Here is a 22872-nt window from a genome sequence, read left to right on the forward strand (position 1 = left end):
ATTCCCTCTCTGTGGGGAAACAGCAGTGCTAGAGGAAATCCAAAAACACAGTCAATCCTCGGTATTAGCGTGTTCCACATTCGTGGATTTGCTTATTCGCACAAAATAATAAGCAAACCATTTTTCACTATTCAAGGGTGCCTCTCGGCTAGTCGCGGCCATGTGCGATAGGCAAAACATTTTGAGGGTTCAGCAAGGCAACACTGTTTTTCTTGTTCTCATGGATATCACTGTGTTAAGACGTGTGTCTGTGAAGAATCCTTTAACCCACGTGTTTGCAGTTTTATGCTATTTTGGGGTTGTTGTTTTTTTAAATAATGGCATTCAAGCATACATTTTATACAATAACTTTTAAATATGTTATGTTTAAATGTTTTCAGTGTTACTGTACTAACAAGGAGGGTACATAAAATGTGTTTTATATAGCAAACGTGTATGGTGAACAGGTCTCCCAATCTAGCCCCCCCCCCCCCCCCCCCAGTAGGATCAATGGTTATGTATTCGCATTTTCAGTGTTTGCAGGGTTTTTAGGAACCTATCCCCCACGAATACCGAGAATTGACTGTAGTGTCAAAATCCAGCAAAATCCTCCCCTCTCCCCCCACCAAAAAAAAAAAAAAAACCACCAGGGCCTAACAGGGGAGCAAAGGGGAGAAGGAGACAAGAAGAGAGAGAAAAAAGTGGGAGACAAGAAGGATGGGCTAGCACTCAAATCTTTACATTACTGTCAACCCAAAATTAAAATAAATACTACTAAAACCAAGCTCTACATTAACAGTATAAATTAGAGGCATAAGAAGGGAGCCTAGAACAGGCAAGATGGGGAGCCTGATTGTTTTCCTGCTTCAGCACACATCTCGCCATGTGCGGACTGAGCATGTGAGCGCTCAGGAGATTTCTGCTGCATTCCTGGCTGGGGTAATGCTAGGTTAAGAGCCAGAACTGAGCTCTCCCCTGCCTGGCCTCTCCCTGCCCAGGCCTCAGCCCCAGGATGCTCTGGAAAGGGAGGGGGGAGCCAGCCACACAGTTATACATTAAACTCCCAGATTAAAAAAAAAAAAAAAAAGCCAGTCAGCGAACAGTCATTTGCTAGAAATGGATACCAAGCAAAGACCAAAGCCATGGATCCTTTTTGCTCCTTTCCCTCTTCTTCCATTTCACCCCCTCCCCAGAGAAATTTAAAGAAATCAAATAGATATTGATTCCATTTTGCAGCCAGTCCCAGCTCTCACAAGTCAAAGTGAAATGAAGGCGCTCATCATGTTTCAGGCAATGAAACCAACATACTTCCCTCTCCTCCCCTCATCTTCTAAAACAGATCCAACACCTGTGTACAGCAGCATGGGGAGGGGGGGGATAATGCCATTATGAGGGGAGGGGGGTGATGCCATTATGATACTATTACACAGATCATTTTTTAAAATAAGCAGCTCACATGCACTGCTCCCAGAACATATGGTGACTGAAGGTACCAGAGGGTCGGCAAGGCCAGGAAATGACCACAGAGATCCCTGTCACATGAGGTAACACCAGTGCCACAACCTTCACAGCTCTGAGGGTAAAGCATGGGCTTCAGATAAGCAGAGCCCCTTTTTCCACTGCACCAACATCCCCGAGTCTGTTGAACACATCCACAGCAACAAAACATGGTATGGCGATTTCAAGCTCAAATGAAAGGCCTACAAGTGCATCAGCACTGAAAGATTCCAGCAGAGCTGCCCATGAAAATGTCCTGTGGCAAAGGCAGAGGAAGAGATCTAAGGAAGAGGAAGCTTGCTTACGGCTGGCAGAGTTTGACAAGGTCCTGGTCAGTGGTGCCTGGGTGAAGCCCTCGGATGTACAGGTTTGTTTTGCTCAGCTGCTCCCCTCCACTACCACCTCCTCCGCTGCTGCTGCTGTTTGGGCTTGGTGGAGCCATGTGCTGAGCTGTCGAAACATAAGGCTGCTGGAGAGAAAAAAAGAGGAGAGAAAATGTGTTACTTTCCTGTACAAGGATCATTCTTCATGCACAATTATATTACTCTTCTTGAGACCCGCATTGGGGCGCACCTCGTTATAAAGAAGGTGGCATAGAAGTTTAATATAGCAACCCTCAAACTTCAAAGACAGAGTCTACTAGAAGGCTGCCTCCCCCACTCCCCATGTAGAGCCAGAGATAAGACTCCCATACTCCTCCAAGGTGGGTGGCATAGCAATGCCTCCGTGGTAATGAAAAGCAAAACTGGAAATAACACCCAAGGAGCAGCAAACGGAATATTGACTCTTGAGGGGCAGGACACAGATCAAGGCATATCCAGGGGAAAGGGTGTGGGGGTGGGAGGAAGCGTGCATGCATGTGCAATGATGTCTGTATGTAAAGTAATATGGGACTCTGGCCTGTGTGGTGCCTGGCACAAACTCAGATCATTCCTGTTCCCACAAACTGTGCCAAATTGACAAATGGAAACCACTAATCTTTTCCCCAAATTGTTGAAAACTAATCCCCATAGTGGGAAGGGGGGGGGGGGGTGGAAGGTGAGGCAGACAGAGGTTTGGCTCCCCAGACCAAACAGGGAAAAGACAGTCCAGTCCCTCTGCAGACCCAGCATACCCCCAGTCCCAGCTCCTCATAAAAAGACACACAATTTGATTTTCTCTAGCCACAAATCTGATAATGGGACACAATGCTAACAGCTCCCAAAATAGTTTACTTGAATTTCTTACAGCATGGAAATGCTTTATGTAATCTGCCAGTTACAACTACACGATTCATCTCATTCAGAACTGCAGTTCTACACTGAAAATATAACACTTTTATAATAGTGATTATTAACTAATAAAGCTCATTTAATTATTAAAAATAAATCATACCCGGATACTTGAGAATCAAACCCTGAGGCAATGTGTGTGTGTTACTGCTACTGCCTATGCAGTCCCTTGCCTGTGACAGGGCTGTGCATGTGACCCTGCCCATTGCTACTTCTAATCATTTCTGTAGCACTACTAGACTTAAGAAGTTTTTTTTGCTTGTGCACACTCCTGTTTCCATCAGTGTGTTTCAGCTGCCCTCTACACTAGGTAGGTTGCTCCTCACTGGAGCCTGGCTTGCATCCTGAACTCCCTGATCCCCTGGAACCTGTAGTGTTCTTTTGAACATCTCTCTCCCTCGGGCCTAGTGTATTGGGACTGTTGATGCCTGGCTCTGTTTCACAGGGGTGAGGGGATTACTCCTTTTATTTCATGTCTTTTGAGGGTAGGGTCATATCTAGGCTGTAGATAAAAAAAATTTTTAACTTTATTGGTGATCAAATAACGACCCGACACAGCCGTGTCGGGTCGTTTGATCACCAATAAAGTTAAAAAATTTTTGGATTTCCTCCTCAACTTGTCCTCACTTTTTTGTTTTCATTGCACTACTAGACTTATGTAGCGCTGTACACATTATATGTAGGTACTTTCTCTGCCCCTAGAGGGCTCTCAGTTTAAAGTTTTTTTGTTTTGTTTTTTTGTACCTGGGGCAATGGAGGGTTAAGTGACTTGCCCAAGGTCAGAAGGAGCTGCAGTGGGAATCAAACCCAGGTCGCCAGGATCAAAGCCCACTGAACTAACCATTAGGCCACTCCTGGATTTGATATACTGTCTTTCTGAGGTCACAATCAAAGCAGTTTACATATTATATGCATGTACTTATTTTGTACCTGGGGCAACTTGCTCAGAGTTACTAGGAGCTGCAGTGGGAGTCAAACCCAGCTCCCTAGGCCGCTGCACTAACCATTAGGATATGCCTCCTCCCTCCTCCAAGTGCTGTGTAAGAGAGAAGCTTGTACTTTTGAAGTTTGTTTTTCCTTCTTCAGATTAGGCCATGCCAGCCAACCCGCCCAGAGCTAGGTGTCTTTGTTCCACCTTCATCTGGACAGCTGTTTTACGCACACTGGATTTGCCCTCAGCTCTGGCTTTATTCCAAACAGCAACAAAACCAAGGCAAAAGGCCAGATACCAACTGCAAGAAGCCAGGCTGTTCAAGTCTCCCTCTGCAGGCACCTCGGGCCTTTATGTGGCTTCCAGAGACCACCAGCACACTGTACTATGGCAAGTTATTAGACTTGGGGGGGGGGGGGGGGGGGGGGAGAAGCCTACCAAAACATGGCCCAGTACTGCAGCAGCTCAGGGAAGCAGGAACCAGCGAAAGTACAGGATTCTCTTTCAGTCAAGCATGCCAAAAGAACTCCCACACAGACAGGGAATACCAGAAAGGGCAGGTCTTATACTCTGCAACTAGGAGTGCATCTGTGTGAACATAGCCAGGCCAACAGACCCAGTTCAGCTAGAGGCCCATCTCCATTTAATGCCATTTATCTCAAAGGCAGAACGAGAAAGACAAAACTGCAGGCACAAAAGCAACGAAAGACAGAAGTGACTGACTCCAAACTAGGATAGCTGAGATCAACCACAGAGGGTATGGAGAATGTAGCATTGAAAAGAACTGGGGGTGAGAGGGAACAATCCACCATTGCCCCATAATTAACTAAACTCAGTCTTAGTGGAGATCACGAAAGAGGGAACAGCTTTTGCAACTAATGCTGACAGATATCTACAGCCTAGATATGACCCTACCCTCAAAAGACATGAAAAAAAAAAAGGAGTAATCCCCTCACCCCTGTGAAACAGAGCCAGGCATCAACAGTCCCAATACACTTGGCCCGAGGGAGAGAGAGGTTCAAAAGAACACTACAGGTTCCAGGGGATCTGGGAGTTCAGGATGCAAGCCAGGCTACAGTGAGGAGCAACCTACCTAGTGTAGAGGGCAGCTGAAACACACTGATGGAAACAGAAGTGTGCACAAGCAAAAAAGTTCCCTCCCTGTAGATCTGGTCTTTAGACCACTGGCAACCCTTTGTTTTCTCTGCCTGTGAAGCTGATGCAGGCACCCTCTTCCCATTACCCCTGTTCTGTTACATACCACAGCAGAATATTACCCCCTCCTCCCCAAAAGATAAAGTAACAGCCTTTAAGTTATGGAAGAGTGACGGCAGAAGGAAAAATACTGACAGAAGGCATGAAGTGAAGTGGTTTACTCCTTCAATAGGCCAACCGCAGTGTGCTTAACATTTAAGGTACTCCAGAAAAAAAAAAAAGCACAAAGGGCTCTCAAGAATGGAACAAGTGGACTTTATTAATGACCCAACACGGGCTGTGTTTCGGCGTAAACCAAGGCCTGCCTCAGGGGTCAATTCAACCAAGCAACATTCAGTGCATAGGTTGTTACACAAAGAACAATGACACTCCACTCCAAAACAGGAACTCTCTCTCCAGTTTAGAGAAAGTACTTATATTATACAAAGTCATTCTTCTTTGTGCAACAGCCTATGCATCGAGTGTCGCTTGGTTGAACTGACCCGAGGCAGGCGTTGGTTTACGCCAAAACACGGTCTGTGTGAGGTCATTAATAAAGTCCACTTGTTCCATTCTTGAGAGCCCTTTGTGCTTTGTTCTGCATGGCTTTTGCTGTGTACTCTGGCCGTCTTGTTGTATGTAACATTTAAGGAGCGCCTTCGGTGCTGAAAATGTCTGTTCGTGTTTATTTAGTTTTGATATACCATCATTACTGGCTATGCAGATCAGAGCCATGTACAATACAATTGGGTAAACTTTTTAAAATCACCAAAAAAAAGGACTCTTAATAGGAAACTCCTCATTCACAGCAAAAGAAACAGAGTAACTATAATAATCAAACACAAAGTCAGTGCAGACTCTGTATCTGCAATGCAAATATCTATTATAATCGGAATGGATTTATGCATCTTAATTCAAAGGAATTAACCTTCAGTAGTGACTTCAAAATTTGGAAAAAAAGATAAATCATTCCAGAGAATTTAGGAGCCATAAATATTTTAAAAAGCTGTGTTTCTTACAGATTCAAAGTGTGCCTTTTTAATAGAGGATAATTACTAGACGGTGTGCATCTGATCTAATACTGTGGTTCAGAGTATATGGGATTGTCAGAGAGAAGAGAGATGCTGGTGTATTCAGCTGGAGAGCCATATGATTAAGGCAGAGAATTTTAATGCAAATACGAAGGTCAATGGGAAGCCTGCAGCAGCAAGCTTAGCTGTCCTCAGGTCAATATCACATCATAGCACCGAATTCTACAGAGGGCGAGTGGACTAGGAACTTCAGTGTACGAGTTCACAAGCAGCCCCGCAACACCTGCACCTACACCCACCTCTCAAAACTTCTTTTCATTTCTATTAAAATTATGACCAACTCAAACACGCCACCAAGGGTTTAATACAAAAGGGGAACAGGTATAGCCCTGTGCAGAGTGGGAGGGGTATTCTTGTAGATGATACAATATAAACACTTATATTCTTCAATTAACAAAAAAAAAAAAAAAAAAAGGCTCAGTGTGGATTACAATAAAAGAAGCCAGTCGGTTACTGGGAATGACAAAAATGAATTCATATAAAATCAGGTTAAATTTTAGGGTTTTCGTAAACAGAAGTTTTCAGTTGCTTGCGGTATTGAATATAAAGACTGAAGTAAATTATCTTTTTATATTTTATACCCACTGTTGATAGAAAATACAGGATCAACTGCTCATTATTTCGTAGAAACCTGTCAGAGGTAGGGAAGCTTATAAGATGACTTACGTATTTTTATTTTATTTAAATTTTGCTCACACCTTTTTCAGTAGTAGCTCAAGGTGAGTCACATTCAGGTACACTGGATATTTCTCTGTCCCAGGAGGGCTCACAATCTCAGTTTGTACCTGAGGCAATGGAGGGTTAAGTGACTAGCCCAAGATCACAAAGAGCAGCAGCGGGATTTGAACTGGCCACCTCTGGATTGCAAGACTGGTACTCTAACCACTAGGCCACTCCTCCACTTGTCCATTACTCATTCTAAATACCAGATACATAATTTAAAGATGACACAGGTCTGTATTAGAGGCCAATGCTGTTTAATCGGCAAGGGAGTTACTCTATCAAACATCCTCACTTTACATATTAATCTAGCTGCTATGTTTTGCATGGTTTATAAATGTTACTGTAAATTTCCAAAACATCCAATATAAAGAAGATTATAATAATCTAACTGGGACAATAAAACTCCCTCAACAGTGCTCTTAAATTGGTTGAATAAAACAGATTTTCTAATACATTTAAGGTTTTATTTGTCTTACATTTGTACCCTGCGCTTTCCCACTCATGGCAGGTTCAATGCGGCTTACATATTATACACAGGTACTTATTTGTACCTGGGGCAATGGAGGGTTAAGTGACTTGCCCAGAATCACAAGGAGCTGCCTGTGCCTGCAGTGGGAATCGAACCCAGTTCCCCAGGACCAAAGTCCACCACACGATTCTCCATGGCGAGTTTAGGGTCCAGGGTAACACCCAATACCCATTTGACTCAAAAGGAGGAGACTGTTCCTATCACTGAAAGGGACCTTTGATGTAGGATCTGGTCACAATACTTTGAGTTAATTCCCACAAAAACTGAATGTTCCAACATTAACACACTGCTGGACAATACCTTATGTTTCATTCCAAGAAATAAGTAGAGCAATATCATCTGGGACAGTTTTCTAAAGGAGCACATTAGGATATTGAAAAGAAGTGGGGACAGGGGCGAGCCCTGTACAACACCACATTTTCATTTCTAGGGTTCAGATAGAGAATTAGTCAGGGTCTGCCTGCTCACATGCACCCAGTCGTGTTGAAACGCCATGGACATGCACTTCCATACCTAGCACCATCTCACTCATCTTTCCTGCCCCGCACCCTCCCTCTGTACAGTTATCAAACTAACCTTGGCTGGTGCACCATCCTACATCCCAGTGTTCTGCCCAAGATTCCAGGTCAGACAAACAAAAGGAGAGCCACAATCCACCCAATAAAATGGTAAAATTATGTATCATACCTGATAATTTTCTTTCCCTTAATCATAGCCGATCAATCCCCATCTACCAGCAGGTGGAGATAGAGAGCAATCTTTTGCCTCCCTATATGTGGTCATGTGCTGCAGGAAATTCCCCAGTATGTCGATATCAAAGCTCCATCCGCAGGACTCAGCACTTAGAGAATTACACCCACAAAGGGACACTCTACCCAACTCACCACCGCCGAAGCGGGGGAGGGGAAATATTCCAGCGCACCACCGCCGGGGCGGTGGGCAGGAAACCACACCTGCCGACGCGGGGGGAACTGGCTTATCCTGCTACCGCAACCGCGGGAGGAGCTGGCTTACCCTAACACCGCCGAAGCGGGAGGGATACAAAGCTACCCTACAGCCGCGCGAAGCAGGAGGGAGCACCAGCATAATTTAGTTATCAATCCAGCCACCGCCGAAACGGGGGGAGAGGAAGCAGCAGCTCACTGTAACACAAAATCGTCTCAACTCGAAGAGACTTCAATTGGAAGAACTTGAACACGAAGTCCTCGTGAACAGGAAAAGAAGACTGAACTTGAACCTGAAATATAACCAGAACACAAACAATACAGATATCTGGGAGGGGCTATGGATTGATCGGCTATGATTAAGGGAAAGAAAATTATCAGGTATGATACATAATTTTACCTTCCCTATCATCAAGCCGATCAATCCATAGGCTGGTGGGATGTACCGAAGCAGGACTCACCCAGGGCGGGACATGGAAATCCCTGAACGGAACACTGAAGCCCCAAACTGGGCCTCGGCCCGAGCAGCCACATCCAAGCAGTAATGTCGTGAGAAGGTATGAGCCGACGACCAAGTAGCTGCTCTGCAAATCTCTTCCAAGGAGACAGATCTGGACTCCGCCATCGAGGCTGCTTGTGCTCTAGTAGAGTGTGCGCCTTCAGCTGAATAGGCGGAAACTTCCCCGCCGTCACATAAGCTGACGCGATCGTCTCCTTGACCCAACGTGCCACTGTAGGCTTAGATGCCTGCAGACCCTTACGAGGGCCTGCGAACAGCACGAACAGATGATCCGACTTCCGGAAATCATTGGTCACTTCCAAGTATCTGATGATAACCCGTCTAACATCCAGGCATTTGAGCGCAGGGTACTCCTCTGGGTAATCCTCCCTACAAAAGGAGGGTAAGTAAAGCTGCTGATTCACATGGAATCGAGAAACAATCTTGGGCAGGAAGGAAGGCACTGGGCGAATCTATACTCCTGCCTCAGTGAATCGCAGGAACGGTTCTCTACACGAGAGCGCCTGGAGCTCGGAAACTCTTCTGGCTGAAGTGATAGCCACCAGGAAGACTGCTTTCAACGTCAGGTCCTTCAGCGATGCCCTTGGCAAGGGCTCGAAGGGCGGCTTCTGCAAGGTTCGTAGTACCAGATTGAGATTCCACGTCGGCACTATCAAGTGCAGAGGGGGGCGCAGGTGATTAACTCCTTTGAGAAAGCGTACCACATCCGGCTGTGAAGCCAGGGAAGCCCCCTTCAGACGACCCCTGAAGCAAGCTAGAGCCGCCACCTGGACTTTCAGCGAACTGAGCGACAGGCCTTTCTCCAGCCCCTCTTGCAGGAAAGCCAACACTGAAGATATTGGAGCAGCAAAGGGCGATATAGAGCCTGCCTCGCACCACGACACAAAGGTACGCCAAACCCTGGCGTAAGTGGTGGAAGTAGAGTGCTTCCTCGCTCTCAGCATAGTGGCGATGACCTTGTCTGAGAAGCCCTTCTTCCTCAGCCGCTTCCGCTCAATAGCCAGGCCGTAAGACCAAAGGGGGAGGGATCCTCCATCACCACGGGACCCTGACATAAGAGGCCCCGCTCTGCTGGCAGCCGCAGAGGGCCGTCCACCGAGAGTCTGACCAAGTCCGCATACCAGGGACGTCTGGGCCAATCCGGCCCCACCAGGATCACCCGGCCCGGATGCTTTGCCACTCGGCCTAGCACCCTGCCCATCATGGGCCAAGGCGGGAACACGTAGAGAAGCTCCTGTGCCGGCCAATGCTGGAGAAGAGCATTGACTCCCAGAGATCGAGGGTCCCGTCCTCTGCTGAAAAAACGTAGCACTTGGCAACTGGCTGAGGACGCCATCAGATCCAGGCTCGGCCGGCCCCAGTGCTTCGTGATGTCCAAGAACGCCCGAGCGGACAGTTGCCACTCTCCGGGATCCAAGGTATGGCGACTGAGAAAGTCCGCCTTGACATTCATGACTCCCGCAATATGGGCCGCCGACAGCTGTTCCAGATTCGCTTCCGCCCACAGGCATAGCTTCATGGCCTCCTTGGCTAGCGGGGCGCTCCTGGTACCTCCCTGGCGATTGACATAGGCCACAGCCGTGGCATTGTCCGACAGGACCCGTACAGGCCTCAGCACCAGTACCGGGAGAAACTCTAGAAGCGCCAACCGAATGGCTCGAAGCTCCAGGAGGTTGATGGACCATTTCATCTCTGCAGGAGACCAGAGCCCCTGCGCTGTCCGTCCCAGGCAGTGGGCTCCCCAGCCCGTCAAGCAGGCATCCGTCATGACGACAACCCACTCCGGGGTCGTAAGAGGCATTCCTGCGGACAGGTTGCCTGGTCTCAGCCACCAGCTCAGCGCCTTCCGCACCGCTGGATCCAAAGGAAGGCGTACGGCGTAATCCTCCGAGACTGGAGTTCACCGCCGCAGAAGAGAGTGCTGTAGTGGTCTCGTATGAGCCCTGGCCCAGGGCACTACCTCCATCGTGGCCGTCATGGAGCCCAACAGCTGCACATAGTCCCAAGCCCGAAGAGTAGAGGAGGCTAGGAACTGGCCCACCTGGGTCTGAAGCTTGACGCTCCGGTTGTCCGGCAGGAACACTCTGCCCACTTGGGTGTCGAATCGAACTCCCAGATACTCCAGGGACTGAGTCGGGCGCACCTGGCTTTTCTCCCAGTTGATGATCCATCCCAGGGAGCTCAGAAGAGCAATGACCCTGTCTGTAGCTCTCCCGCACTCCGCATAGGAAGGGGCTCGGATCAGCCAGTTATCCAGATAGGGATGGACTTGCACTCCCTCCTTGCGGAGGAAGGCCGCGATGACCACCATTACACTTTGGAGAAGGTCCACGGAGCCGTAGCCAACCCGAACGGGAGGGCTCTGAACTGGAAGTGTCGGCCCAGCACTGCGAAGCGCAGAAAGCACTGATGAGGCGGCCAGATGGGAATATGTAGGTAAGCTTCCTTGATGTCCAGGGAGGCCAGGAATTCTCCCTTTTCACCGCAGTTATTACGGAGCGGAGGGTCTCCATCCAGAAGTGCCGAACTTTCAAGGCCTGATCGACTCCCTTGAGGTCGAGAATAGGCCGAGCACATCCTTCTTTCTTTGGCACCACAAAGCGCCCCTTGCCAAGCTGATCTACTGGCACCGGGACCACCACGCCCAGGCGGATCAGGTTGCTCAAAGTCTGCTGCACGGCAGCTGCTTTGACCCGAGACTTGCAAGGAGAGTTTACAAACCCGTCTCTTAGGGGTCGGCAGAACTCTAGCTTGTAGCCGTCTCTGATGACTTCCAGAACCCAAGCGTCTGAAGTTACCCTGGTCCACTCGCCCAGAAACGAGGACAACCTTCCTCCTATCTGCACTAGGCCATGGACCAGGTCCCCGTCATTGGGTACGCGACCCTGGGGGCGGGCCGGAAGACGAACCTCCAGGACGGCGGTCCCTACGAAAGGAATGCTGCTTGGGGGAGAAGTTCCATTTGAAGGAAGCGGAGGCAGAGGAGGCCGACTTGCCCGGGCGATATCGACGGGCTTCCTGGAATCGGCCCTTAGAGGGACCAGGACGGGCACTGCCGGCCCGAGCCCTGACCTCCGGCAACCTCTTGCCCTTGGACGTGCCGAGCTCCGTCACAATCTTGTCCAGCTCGTTCCCAAAGAGCAGCTTGCCTTTAAAAGGCAACTTGGCTAGGCGAGATTTAGAGGCATGGCAGCAGACCAGTGCTTAAGCCAGAGCCACCACCGCGCAGAGACTGTCTGAGCCATGCCCTTGGCCGAGGCTCTCAAAACATCATACAGCAAGTCGGCCAAGTAGGCCAAACCCGACTCCAGGGTCGGCCATTCCGCCCTCCAGGAAGGGTCCGAGGGGGAAGCCCGCTGCAAAACAGTCAGGCACGCCCTAGCCACGTAGGAGCCGCAAACCGAGGCTTGCAAACTCAGAGCGGCCACCTCAAAGGACGACTTTAAGGCCGCCTCCATTCTCCTGTCTTGGGCGTCCTTCAGGGCAGTGCCACCTTCCACCGGCAGCGCCGTTTTCTTAGTCACGGCAGTGATTAAGGAATCCACCGTGGACCAGACAAAGGCTTCCCCGTTCCCCCTCAGGAAAGGGGTACAGACGGGATATAGCCCTACTTTCAGGCTCGCCTCAGGGGCATCCCATTGCACTGAAATTAAGGTCTGCATGGCTTCATGAACGTGGAAGGTTCCAGGCGGGCGCTTCGTTCCCAGCATAATGGCGGAGCCAGTAGAAGCTGAGAGAGAGCCTTCCTCCGGAGAGGCAATCTTCAAAATGCTCATGGCCTGCACAAGCAGGTTGGGCAAATCCTCTGAGCGAAAAAAGCCGATGCGGAGTATCAGTCTCTTCCATCGATTCTGCTAAGGATCTCTGGGAGAACTCAGACACGCTGCCATCATCCACATCAGAGGAGACCGAGTCCCCCGAGGGTGGAAGATCCACCTGAGGGCGCTTAAGCATAGAGGCCTCATCACCCCGATCAGAGGGGTGGGCAGGGGCAGTGTTCTGCATAAGAAAGGCTTGATGCAGCAGCAAAATGAACTCAGGGGAGAAACCCCCCAGTCTGTGCATTTCTGCAGCCTGTGCCGCAGCCCTAGAGGCGCCCTCCATCTGCGCTCCCAGTAGCGGGGGAGAGGCGTGTTGCGCGTCCAAAATGGCGTCCGGCGTGAAACTCCGAGGAGCCACGCAGGAAGAAGGGCGTTTTAATTTCGCCGACTTCTGTCGCCCGATTCAAGGGCGGCCAAGCTGTTAATATCTCCCATCTCGAGGGCGGCCCAAGAAGAAGCCGACTGAGCTGCGTGGCCGGTCACGACCGGGAGGGCGGCCAGCGGGGGATGGGCGCCTAAGGCGGGAAAGGCCGCCGCGCCGGAGGAAAAACCAGTGAACTCTCCCGGTTCCGAAAGGGCGCCCAAAAAGGGCGACTACCTTCGATCCCCCCGCTTCCCCGCTAGGCGCGCGAACGCGTTCCGGGGAGCGTCTTTTCACGCCCTTGCCATCCGCGGCCATAGCCACGTGGAGACCGTTCGGGGAACCCCCTGCCCGCTAGTAAAAGGTAAAAATTACCTGCTTCTTGCTCCGAGCAGCGACGACTTGTTCCAGTGAGCAGCTGCAAATGGACTTCCATTTTGAACGTTTAAAAATTTTTTTTTTTTTTAATGGAGCCAGCGGGAGGGGGGAGAAAAGGGCCCTGGCACCACCAGGTTTGCACTTGCTCACGAAGAGCCCTCAACCCCAGGTACTCAACAAAACCTAAACAATTAGGCTTGGAGACCTAGCCAGAGCTGCAGCTGTGTGACCACACACCTGCTGAGATAGAGAACATACTGGGGAATTTCCGGCAGCACATGACCACATATAGGGAGGCAAAAGATTGCTCTCTATCTCCACCTGCTGGTAGATGGACACAACCCACCAGTCTATGGACTGATCGGCTTGATGATAGGGAAATTATTTTGCTACATCTGTGTATAACAGCCCTGCTAAGGCTACGCTTTGGATATTTGGATGGTATCAGTTTGTCTTCAGCTGTACTTCAGCTCCTCTTTGAAAAACAAAAAGGATTTCTAACCACATACCACAAACTACTCACCCAGAGAATGCCGGCTAGCCCTCACATCATTTTCTCTCCTCAAATATCCATCTAGCAAGTAGACTGTAAGCTCTACTTGAGATGGTCCCTTCTCTGTGTCTGTCTACACTGTGCCACGGACAACCTCTGCTTAGTGAGATGGGAAGGCGGTAGAACTAGAGGACATGAATTGAGGTTGAAGGGGGACAGACTCAGGAGTAATGTCAGGAAGTATATTTTCATGGAAAGGGTGGTAGATACATGCAATGCCCTGCTGCGGGAGGTGGCGGAGATAAAAACAGTAACGGAATTCAAAAATGCATGGGATAAACACAAAGGAATCCTGTTTATAAGGAATGGATCCACGGAATCTTAGCGGAGATTGGGTGGCGACATTGGTAATTGGGAAGCAAAACCGGTGCTGGGCAGACTTCAACGGTCTACGCCCTGATTGCGACTGAATAGATATGGATGAGCTTAAGTGTAAATTTTAAGGGGCTTTGACGTTAGCTTCAGAACATTTAGTACAAGAACAATGCTGGGCAGACCTCTACAGTCTGTGCCCTGAGAATGACAAGGACAAATCAAACTCTGGTATACATATAAAGTATCACATACCATGTAAAATGAGTTTATCTTGTTAGGCAGACTGGATGGACCGTACTGTTCTTTATCTGCTATCATTTACTATGTTACTATGTTAGTGACAGAAGTAGTCTTTTATCCCTAGGATCATGCTACTACACCAGTAGCAAAGGTTAACAGAGATGCTGTTAAGCCTGGAAGGCTGGGCTCTCCTCCCAAGAAAACAGACATTACAAAGTTTCCCAGTTAAAAAAAAAAAAAAAAAAAAAAGGTAGACATGAACTGCATGAAGCAAGGGTTAAGGATAACCAAAGTTCTCACAGCCTGAGCCCAAGGCAGTTTGGCCTTTAAGAGTCAATTTCACCCACCAGGGCCAAAAGATTTCCCAATTGCAGAAGACTAGGAATTAAGATGGAGGAAGGGAGGGGGAGCAAAGACATGAAAGCAGAGGGCAAATATGCCAGGCAGATGAGAACTAGACAACCTAGGACAGGCGAAGAAAGAGCGATAAAGCGGGGTTTGTGGCACTGTACCAGGACAAAATGGTTCTCATAGGTCCTACAGCAGGATGCAGAAATCCAGCCCTCGAGTGCCGTAAACAGGCCAGATTTTCAGGATAACCCTAATATAAATTGAATGGATACTACCTCCATCGTATACAAATGCTGCATATTCATTAGGGATATTCTGAAATCCTGGCCTGTTTACGGCACTCCAGGACTGAATTCCTGCATCCTTGTCCTAATCAGTCTCCACGATGGGCCTCTGCTCCCCGCTCTTCATCTGCTTTGTGCACCAGGAAGGAGGAAGCCTCCCTTATCTGAACCTATCACTCTTAACCAGAGAACGGGTTGTCACCATGTCCCAGTTACTGCCTAGGCCACTTGACCATAGCCCTTTGAGGACCAACAGGTCAGGTTTTTAGTCTGATCCTAAAGTCAAAGCATAAGACAGATTTCTATATAACAGAGGCAGTATGGGTGCAAATATGTCTTACTCATAATGTGACCTTTCCACCCTAAAATAACTGTAACCCTCCCTGAATCCTACATAATCTCAATCCTATCTTAGCTAACTGTAAGCCACATCGAACCTACCAACATATTGGAAAATGTGGGGTACAAATGCATAACTAAATAAAACTAAATCTTCCTCAGCGATATCCTGAAAACTCAAACCAATGTGACCATCAAGAACTGGAAGTAAATACCACCAAGCACGCCCCTGTAACACTACATCCTTTTAGGCTTAATTCGGCTCCTTGGTTCAACCATGCTGATTTTCTGCATATATTCTTAGCACACAGCTTAACATATGGTACTCCCTCACCACACAGACTTTCAGGGCCACACTCACCCCCAGGCAAAAGGGGCAGCTGCCCCAGGCCCAGTTTAACAGGAGGCCCTTCATTAAAAGTAGCCAGTCCAGCATCTCTCTCCTCTCCTTCTCCTCCCCTCATGCAGTCCCTTCCCAGGGATAAAAACCAGCACAAAAGCACGAAGCCACCATTAGTCCAGACCATCGATGACTGTCGTATCTCCCCCTTCTGACATCACTTCCTGTTTCAGGGGAGGGGGGGATCCATCGGACATAGACCTGCACACTTTACTCTTGATACAGTAAACTAATGGCATGCAAACTACTGCAGCATTAGAAAAAGGGCACATACAGAAAAAAATGTGTGCGCATAAAGCCGTGATAATAGGTACAGAACGTTACTTCAGTCACTGCTAGCCAAGGGACCACTCACTGTTGAGATGCAGTAGATGCTGGCTGGAGGGAACCCGCAAGGAGGCAAGAGCCTCTCCTCCTCCAGATTAAAGCTAGGATTCTTACTGAAACACTTATAAGACAGACACTGGAAAACATTTAGCATCATTAAGACTAAGGTGCACTAACTCCCTGTATAAATTTTAATGGAATTCTGTTAAGGGATTATATGTGATCAGTGATTTTTTTTTCTAAACAAAATCTATGCTTGAACAAGTTTTTTAAAATTGGATTTAGCTCACACCTTTTCAGAATTAGCTCAAGGTGTGCTTCATTCAGGTACACTAGGTATCTCCCTGTCCTAATCTCAGAGGCAGAGAGTTAATTCATTTGGCCACGATCATAAAAGAGCCGCAGTGGGATTTGAGCCCTGGCTGGTCCTCATCCCCCTGTTCTAACCATTAGGCTGCTCCTCCACTCCCTGAAGTGCCCCCCTCCATGTATATTAAAAGGTATACAAGGGGGGCACTTCTGGGGGCTCTGGGATGGATGTGGGATTTTCCCTACAGCATCTTTTAATTCATGAAATGGTCAGGAGAAGGTGGGTCCACTTGGAAGCATTTTAAAGATGTCGGGGGTTGGAAAGGGGTTTACTTGAAAAAAGAAAAATTACAGATAACTCATACTGGTATATGAAACTGGCACAGTAACCTATACTAGGGTTATTTATTTATTGCATTTGTATCCCACATTTTCCCACCTATTTGCTGGCTCAATGCTTTATTCCACCTCAAATTAAATTCCCAGTGTTAAAAATCTCTCCGTTAAGCCTTCAAGACTCGCACATACTTCTCTACATTGAGGGCTTTTTTTGTGGGGGTACTGAGTACCGGCACCTTTTCCATTGTCTGCTAAAATTGACCCATGGACCCCAAGTTTTAATGAAAGAGCTCAGGCTCTGCACACCAATTCTGCTTTGTCATAGATTCTGTGACTGGTTGCAGGGGGCCTGGCTAGTGTGGGGTGGATCCCTCAGTAATCATCCACCCCTGAAGGGTGGCCTAGCATTTGAGTAACGGCACCTTTTTTGCTAGAAAAGATGCACTGGTAATAGCTAACAGCTTCATGAACACAGGACTTAAACATGTACAAACATTCTTACCCTGGCATTTATTTTCCTGTGCAAAACCTCTTCCTGTATGGTGGTTAACTGCACACAGCCTGCACAGATAAGCACACCTTTTATTATTTAAAATATTGGCATCACTTCTGACCACACATACCTTAATACAACAGGCCAATTCTCAAAACCTACCACTGGCGGTAAGGCCGGTTAACACGGGATTGGTGTACATATTAATCTGCGTGGAACGCTCAAGAGGACTTTACCGTAAATTGTATTTAAAATGTAATCAATCGTATGTTAAATATCTACTATGCCTTCCCAACGCTCAGAGAATAGTTCACAAACCCTGCTCATACCGCCGAAAAAAATAACACCAGCTCAGAGCTGGTGGTGAGAGATTTGAAGAGAGGATTTCTTTTGATTTCCGGCTTTAAAAAAAGTCTGCCAGTTTTGATTTCTTTTGGAAGTGGAAGAAAGCCGGTGCAAGCCTGGAAGTGCTGGTACTGAGAAAGGAATGTGCGCCAGAGTCCTAGCATACCTGAACATGAAAGCACACACTGGCGTCCATTTTCTGTGCTTAAACATTAAAAAATAAACAAATTGAAAAGCTTATATTTAAAAGCGCGGAAGAGCAGCATCAACGTGTGATTCATAGTTAGGTTTCCCCGGCATGCACGCATGAGCTGTGCTTACTGCGACACTTCTGCGTAGGCGCCACGCACCTTCCTCCCCTCTGCTTTCACTTTTACAGTGCACATTTGAATATCATTTCCTTTGAGAAATCGGAGAGCTAATTCTCTGCTCTGTTCCAGTAGTAAGGGATGTGTACTGTTGGCTTTACTGCGGGAGTTCTGAGAATTGGCCTGCAAATGTCTTATCCTCTTACACTAGGGGAAAGGAAAAGTGCCCCTGATCCCATGTTAAGTGCCTCCTAAAATCCAACTGTAGGTTAAATCCCTTTAACGAGGGATACTCATTGCTCTCATCAGACTCTCTAGAGCCAGCTCAGGAGGTTTTTATGAAGTACACACAGACCCGGACTTAGGAGGGGCCATGAGCAGCAAGGTTCACACGGGGACACGGGGAGGCAGGCGCATCAGAGCACTTCCATAAGATAATTATATTATTGTTCCAGGTCTCTGGGGGAGGGGGAGAGCAATTAAGAGACAAAATCTCTGAGGGATTAAAGCACAAAGGAAGTTTTCTTTAACAGTCAGGCGCTTACATGCAAGAGACACACAGTTAGTAGTGCAGGCACACTGGCTTAGCAGGAAAAATAAAAAAGAGAAAGCATAAGACTGCAAGAGAACTTGGTGGGAAAAGGTAAAGAATCTAAAAACCAAGATCCTGTCATTTCCTAATCTTTCATTACAGTCTCGCCTATATTTAAAAGTCAGGAATGCTACTACATTTAACATAAAAATGACTAATCACGGTAATCAAATTAATATTAAAGAGGGAAAGGGCATTTTTTTAATTGCTATATCGACTTTACTGGTGAACAGGTCCAAAGCGGTGTACAGTCTAAAACATCACAAAGTTAGAAAAGAACTCCATAAAGCAAAATAGGTTTGAGTACTACTGTCCTAAATAAATATAAGTGTACAAAGTGAAAACAGAACAGGATGATCCATTAAAAAATTCGAGATCCAAGCAGCTCACTGCCAAAAGCCAATTAGAAACAACCACCACCACTACATCAGAGTTAGGAATAGCTAATGTCTCCGAAAAGAACTCTTTCAAAAGAATGTCTGCAGAAAGCGGACAAGACAGGAAAATTAAGAAGTCTCAAATTTCCATTTTATATTAAATTTTGCCCCAGAGAACTACACATTAAAAGAAACAAATCTCAAAATGGGGGGGGGGGGGGGGGGGGGGGGGGGGGAGGGGGGGGAGAGAGAGGGGAAAAAAACACACAAAAAAATCGAGAATTTCTGCCCAACACAAAATTTCAACCCAGAACAGGTCGCTGCGGAGGTGAAGAGCTCCATTTGGAGACGATACAAAGTAGTTGATGCCTTTGCTTGTTACCCGATTAGTAACAGTAACTTGCTGCACATGAGGGGAGTTACTTTCTTACGCAATAAATTGGCAAAATCAAACTAGAACATCCCATCAGCATCAGCCTTATTGCGATTCAATCTGAACTGTGCCGGCCTGCGACTGTCTGCTCCACAGTCCCATCAGAGGCAAGATTCAAGATCTAAATATATCTGCTCAAGAGGAAAAGGATAGGATAGGATCGAGACATTCAAATACCTCTGAGGCACAAAGGATATAGAAGTCGTCAAAGTTGCCTCACAGGGCCCATTTCAAATTAACCCCAGAAAATATTTCTTCACAGAGAGCACGGTAAATGCATTGAAGCTGGTGGAGACAATGGCGCCAAGAGAACTCAAGAGAGGATCTCCAGATGCTGTGTCTATAAAGAGCTACCAGATGTGCACAGATACACACACAAGACAAGCCCTATCCTGTGAGGAGGCAGATAAGACGAAGAAGCCTCCCAAATATCAACATGGCTGTGACCTGGAATAACGGTTTATATTTTTTTCTCAGCATGCCTCTTCCCTGAAGAAGGAGATCGAAACCTGGCCATGTCGGCGGAGGTTTGCTTTGGGAGGAAAAATGCTGCTGAACTACAGTTACAAAGCTAAGTTTTTTAATTGAATTATAGTTCATGTTTATAAAGAAGCATTTGGTATAGATTCATTCAGAAGCATATAAGTAGTATAATGGAAGGAAAAAAAAAAAAGTAAAAAACTCTGCACGGGTTGATCAATGAGGATGTAAGCAACGCCAAGTTACAGAGACAAACGTCCCGGATGGTGGAGAGTTGAAAATCTGAAGATCCCCATTTTTGATAAATGTTTGATGTGAAGCACTGGGGTATTAGGAGCTAGTATTGTTATATGGACATTTGAAATTAAAGTGTTTGGGATAATTGTTATTATGTAGTGTGATCTGGAAGAGGCAGGCTGAACATTTAAAAGCAGCCTCCAAAGAGGTGAATCTTTAGGCAGGATGTCAAAAAGGGCATGTGATGCACCTACTCAAGAAGATGGTTCTAGGCCTACAGTAAGACAGTAGAAAGCAGGGGGGAATCGGTGATGGAGAAGGGGCCCAAGGAGGAGCAGCCTGGAGGTCACAAGAAGACAGATAGGAGAGATAGCAAAAGGCTGAAAAGTGAAGGACATGGTCTTAAGATTGGACAGAAAAAAAGAAGTAGATGTGAATTCTGAATAGGCCCCAGTGGTAACAGGAAGCCACAGTAGGCAATGAGAAGGGTGCAAGATAAAGCTTAAGATCAGGCAGGTGCTATGGTATTACATCTGGGTAAACAGACTTGAATTTTATTCCATTATATATTCACCTCATCCCTTTTCAGATGTACCTCAGGTGAATTACATTCAGGTACAGTAGGCATTTTCCTGTCTCTAGAGTACTTACAATCTAGGTTTGTACCCGAGGCTACGAAGAGTTAAATAACTTGCCCAAGACCACAACGAGCTGCAGTGGATTTGAACCTCCCTGGGTCTCAGTCCACTGCTCTACCTACTCATCACAGCTGACATGAACCAATTGGATCTAAAAGTGCACTGCTCTGGGGATGGCCACAGAAGCTGCCGAATTTCAGTAACAGCAATACCGGGTGGTGCTACTGCTGTTTACAAAGAGAGACCAACTTTCATTTAAATGAAGGAGAAGGGCCTCAGATTAGACCTTTCCAAGAACTGCACTATTATTCAACAACAGCACACCAACCCCACCCCCCCCTCCAACCATACTCCCCTGTGAACTCCAGGGACATTTGGTGGCTGGCAAAACCTGCCTTTATTTACCTCTATATTCTTTGATTATTAAAGTTTTGTCAAATATAACTAAAGGGAAAAGGGACTTGATATACCACCTTTCTGTGGTTTTTGCAACTACACTCAAAGCGGTTTACATAGTATATTCAGGTACTTATTTGTACCAGGGGCAATGGAGGGTTAAGTGACTTGCCCAGAATCACAAGGAACATTAAGATTAAAAAAAAAAAACTGTATGCAGGTGCTAATACAGGGAAACAGATGATAACACAAGACCACCAACACTACTTCTGAAGAGAGTTTGCTTTTTCTGCTATATATGTGGAACACACACCGGCTGCTTGCTGGGGGTGAGTTCCTGACTACTGATAGCAGCTAAGTGAAAGACCCTTGAAGACGCTTGGTTAGCAAAACATGGTCATGTCGGTCTTTTCCGAATATCATCATCAGCCTATTTAAGCCGAATTTACTGTGGAGGATGCAGTGAAGAAGATTGCTCAAGTTGAATTGGCACTACTATTGAGCTTGCAGCCACTTGTGTGATTGACTTTTGTGGTGCTCATCGACTACTATTTAATAGAGCCCACAGACCCTTTGAGCATTTGTCAAAGATTGTGAATTACTCTACAGCGTATGTTATGATTCTGTGGTGAATACACAGTGTGAGCTCATTATAGAATTTACACGTTAAGCAAAGACTACTCGTTAAGCAAAGACTATCTACATCTGCTCATAAAGGAGTTTATAGGTTGAGCAAAAGACTTTCTACAACATTATGAAAAGAATTGCTGCACATCTTCATATAGTAGTTTTTGTATAGGTTTTATATCCTTTAACGTTTATAGCATTATGTGGAGTGATTTTAGGTTGTGGATGTGGGTTATGGATGAGAGTGTGTATATGTGATTGGATGACAGGATATACAATGTTTAGATTATTTTGATAATTAATAAAGATTGAATTGGTCAATAATTGTTTAACGGTTGCTTGATAAATTTCTTATCTTGTCCCTGAAAGTATTTCCTCTAGGGTATACATGAGATGTAGGTCCTCCAATCTCATCTTGTCTCATGAACTCTCTCTCCCTCCCTCAGTACCACACCAGAAACTAAGGAATGGACCCAGCAAGTGTTGAGCACCTTGAAGCTGTGCCTCAGTGACATTGTTCAGCTTTGCTGGGGGATCCCAATGGCCCTACTTGCCCTATCCCCAGTCAATGCTGCTCTCTTCTAACGTTGTGTATTTGGGGTGCAGAAATCTAAGGAAAGGCAGTGATCAGAGGCAATGGGACCTTTCTCTGGAACAATAACCCCTGCCTCCACACATACACAACACAACATCTCAGTCAATATGTAGATCAGATATAAGGAGGGTGAACTATTTTCTGAGAATAGCTACATTTTACTACTACTTAACATTTCTAGAGCGCTACTAGGGTTATGCAGCGCTGTACAGTTTAACAAAGAAGGCCAGTCCCTGCTCAAAGGAGCTTACAATCTAAAGGACGAAATGTCAAGTTGGGGTAGTCTAGATTTCCTGAATAGTGGTATAGTGGTTAGGTGCCGAAGGCGACATTGAAGAGGTGGGCTTTGAGCAAGGATTTGAAGATGGCCTGGGAGGGGGCCTGGCGTATGGGCTCAGGGAGATTATTCCAAGCATGGGGTGAGGCGAGCCTGGAGTTGGCGGTGGTGGAGAAGGGTACTGAAAGGAGTGATTTGTCTTGAGAGTGGAGGTTACAGGTAGGAACGTAAGGGGAGATGAGGGTAGAGAGATAAGGAGGGGCTGCAGATTGGGCGCATTTGTAGGTTAGCAGAAGCTTGAACTGTATGCGGTACCTGATCGGAAGCCAGTGAAGTGACTTAAGGAGAGGGGTGATATTATATCGGTCCAGGCGGAAG

General features: G+C 46.9%; 1 protein-coding gene across 5 annotated transcripts in view; it reads right to left on the reverse strand.

Annotated features, from left to right (window-relative positions):
- Positions 1-22872, reverse strand: part of RBMS2 (RNA binding motif single stranded interacting protein 2) — a 136926-nt gene that overhangs the window by 76050 nt on the left and 38004 nt on the right. For 3 of the 5 annotated variants that reach the window (XR_003941473.1, XM_030196696.1, XM_030196697.1), the window contains exon 2: positions 1782-1945. Coding sequence is in view for 4 of the 5 variants with exons in the window: in XM_030196696.1 (XP_030052556.1) it covers positions 1782-1945 (164 nt within the window). In the remaining variant the exon portion in view is untranslated. The remainder of the gene's footprint in view (positions 1-1781; positions 1946-22872) is intronic. The other 2 variants (XM_030196699.1, XM_030196698.1) reach the window with 1 other exon arrangement.

Source organism: Microcaecilia unicolor, chromosome 3 (assembly GCF_901765095.1).
Source record: "Microcaecilia unicolor chromosome 3, aMicUni1.1, whole genome shotgun sequence".
NCBI classification, from domain to species: domain Eukaryota; kingdom Metazoa; phylum Chordata; class Amphibia; order Gymnophiona; family Siphonopidae; genus Microcaecilia; species Microcaecilia unicolor.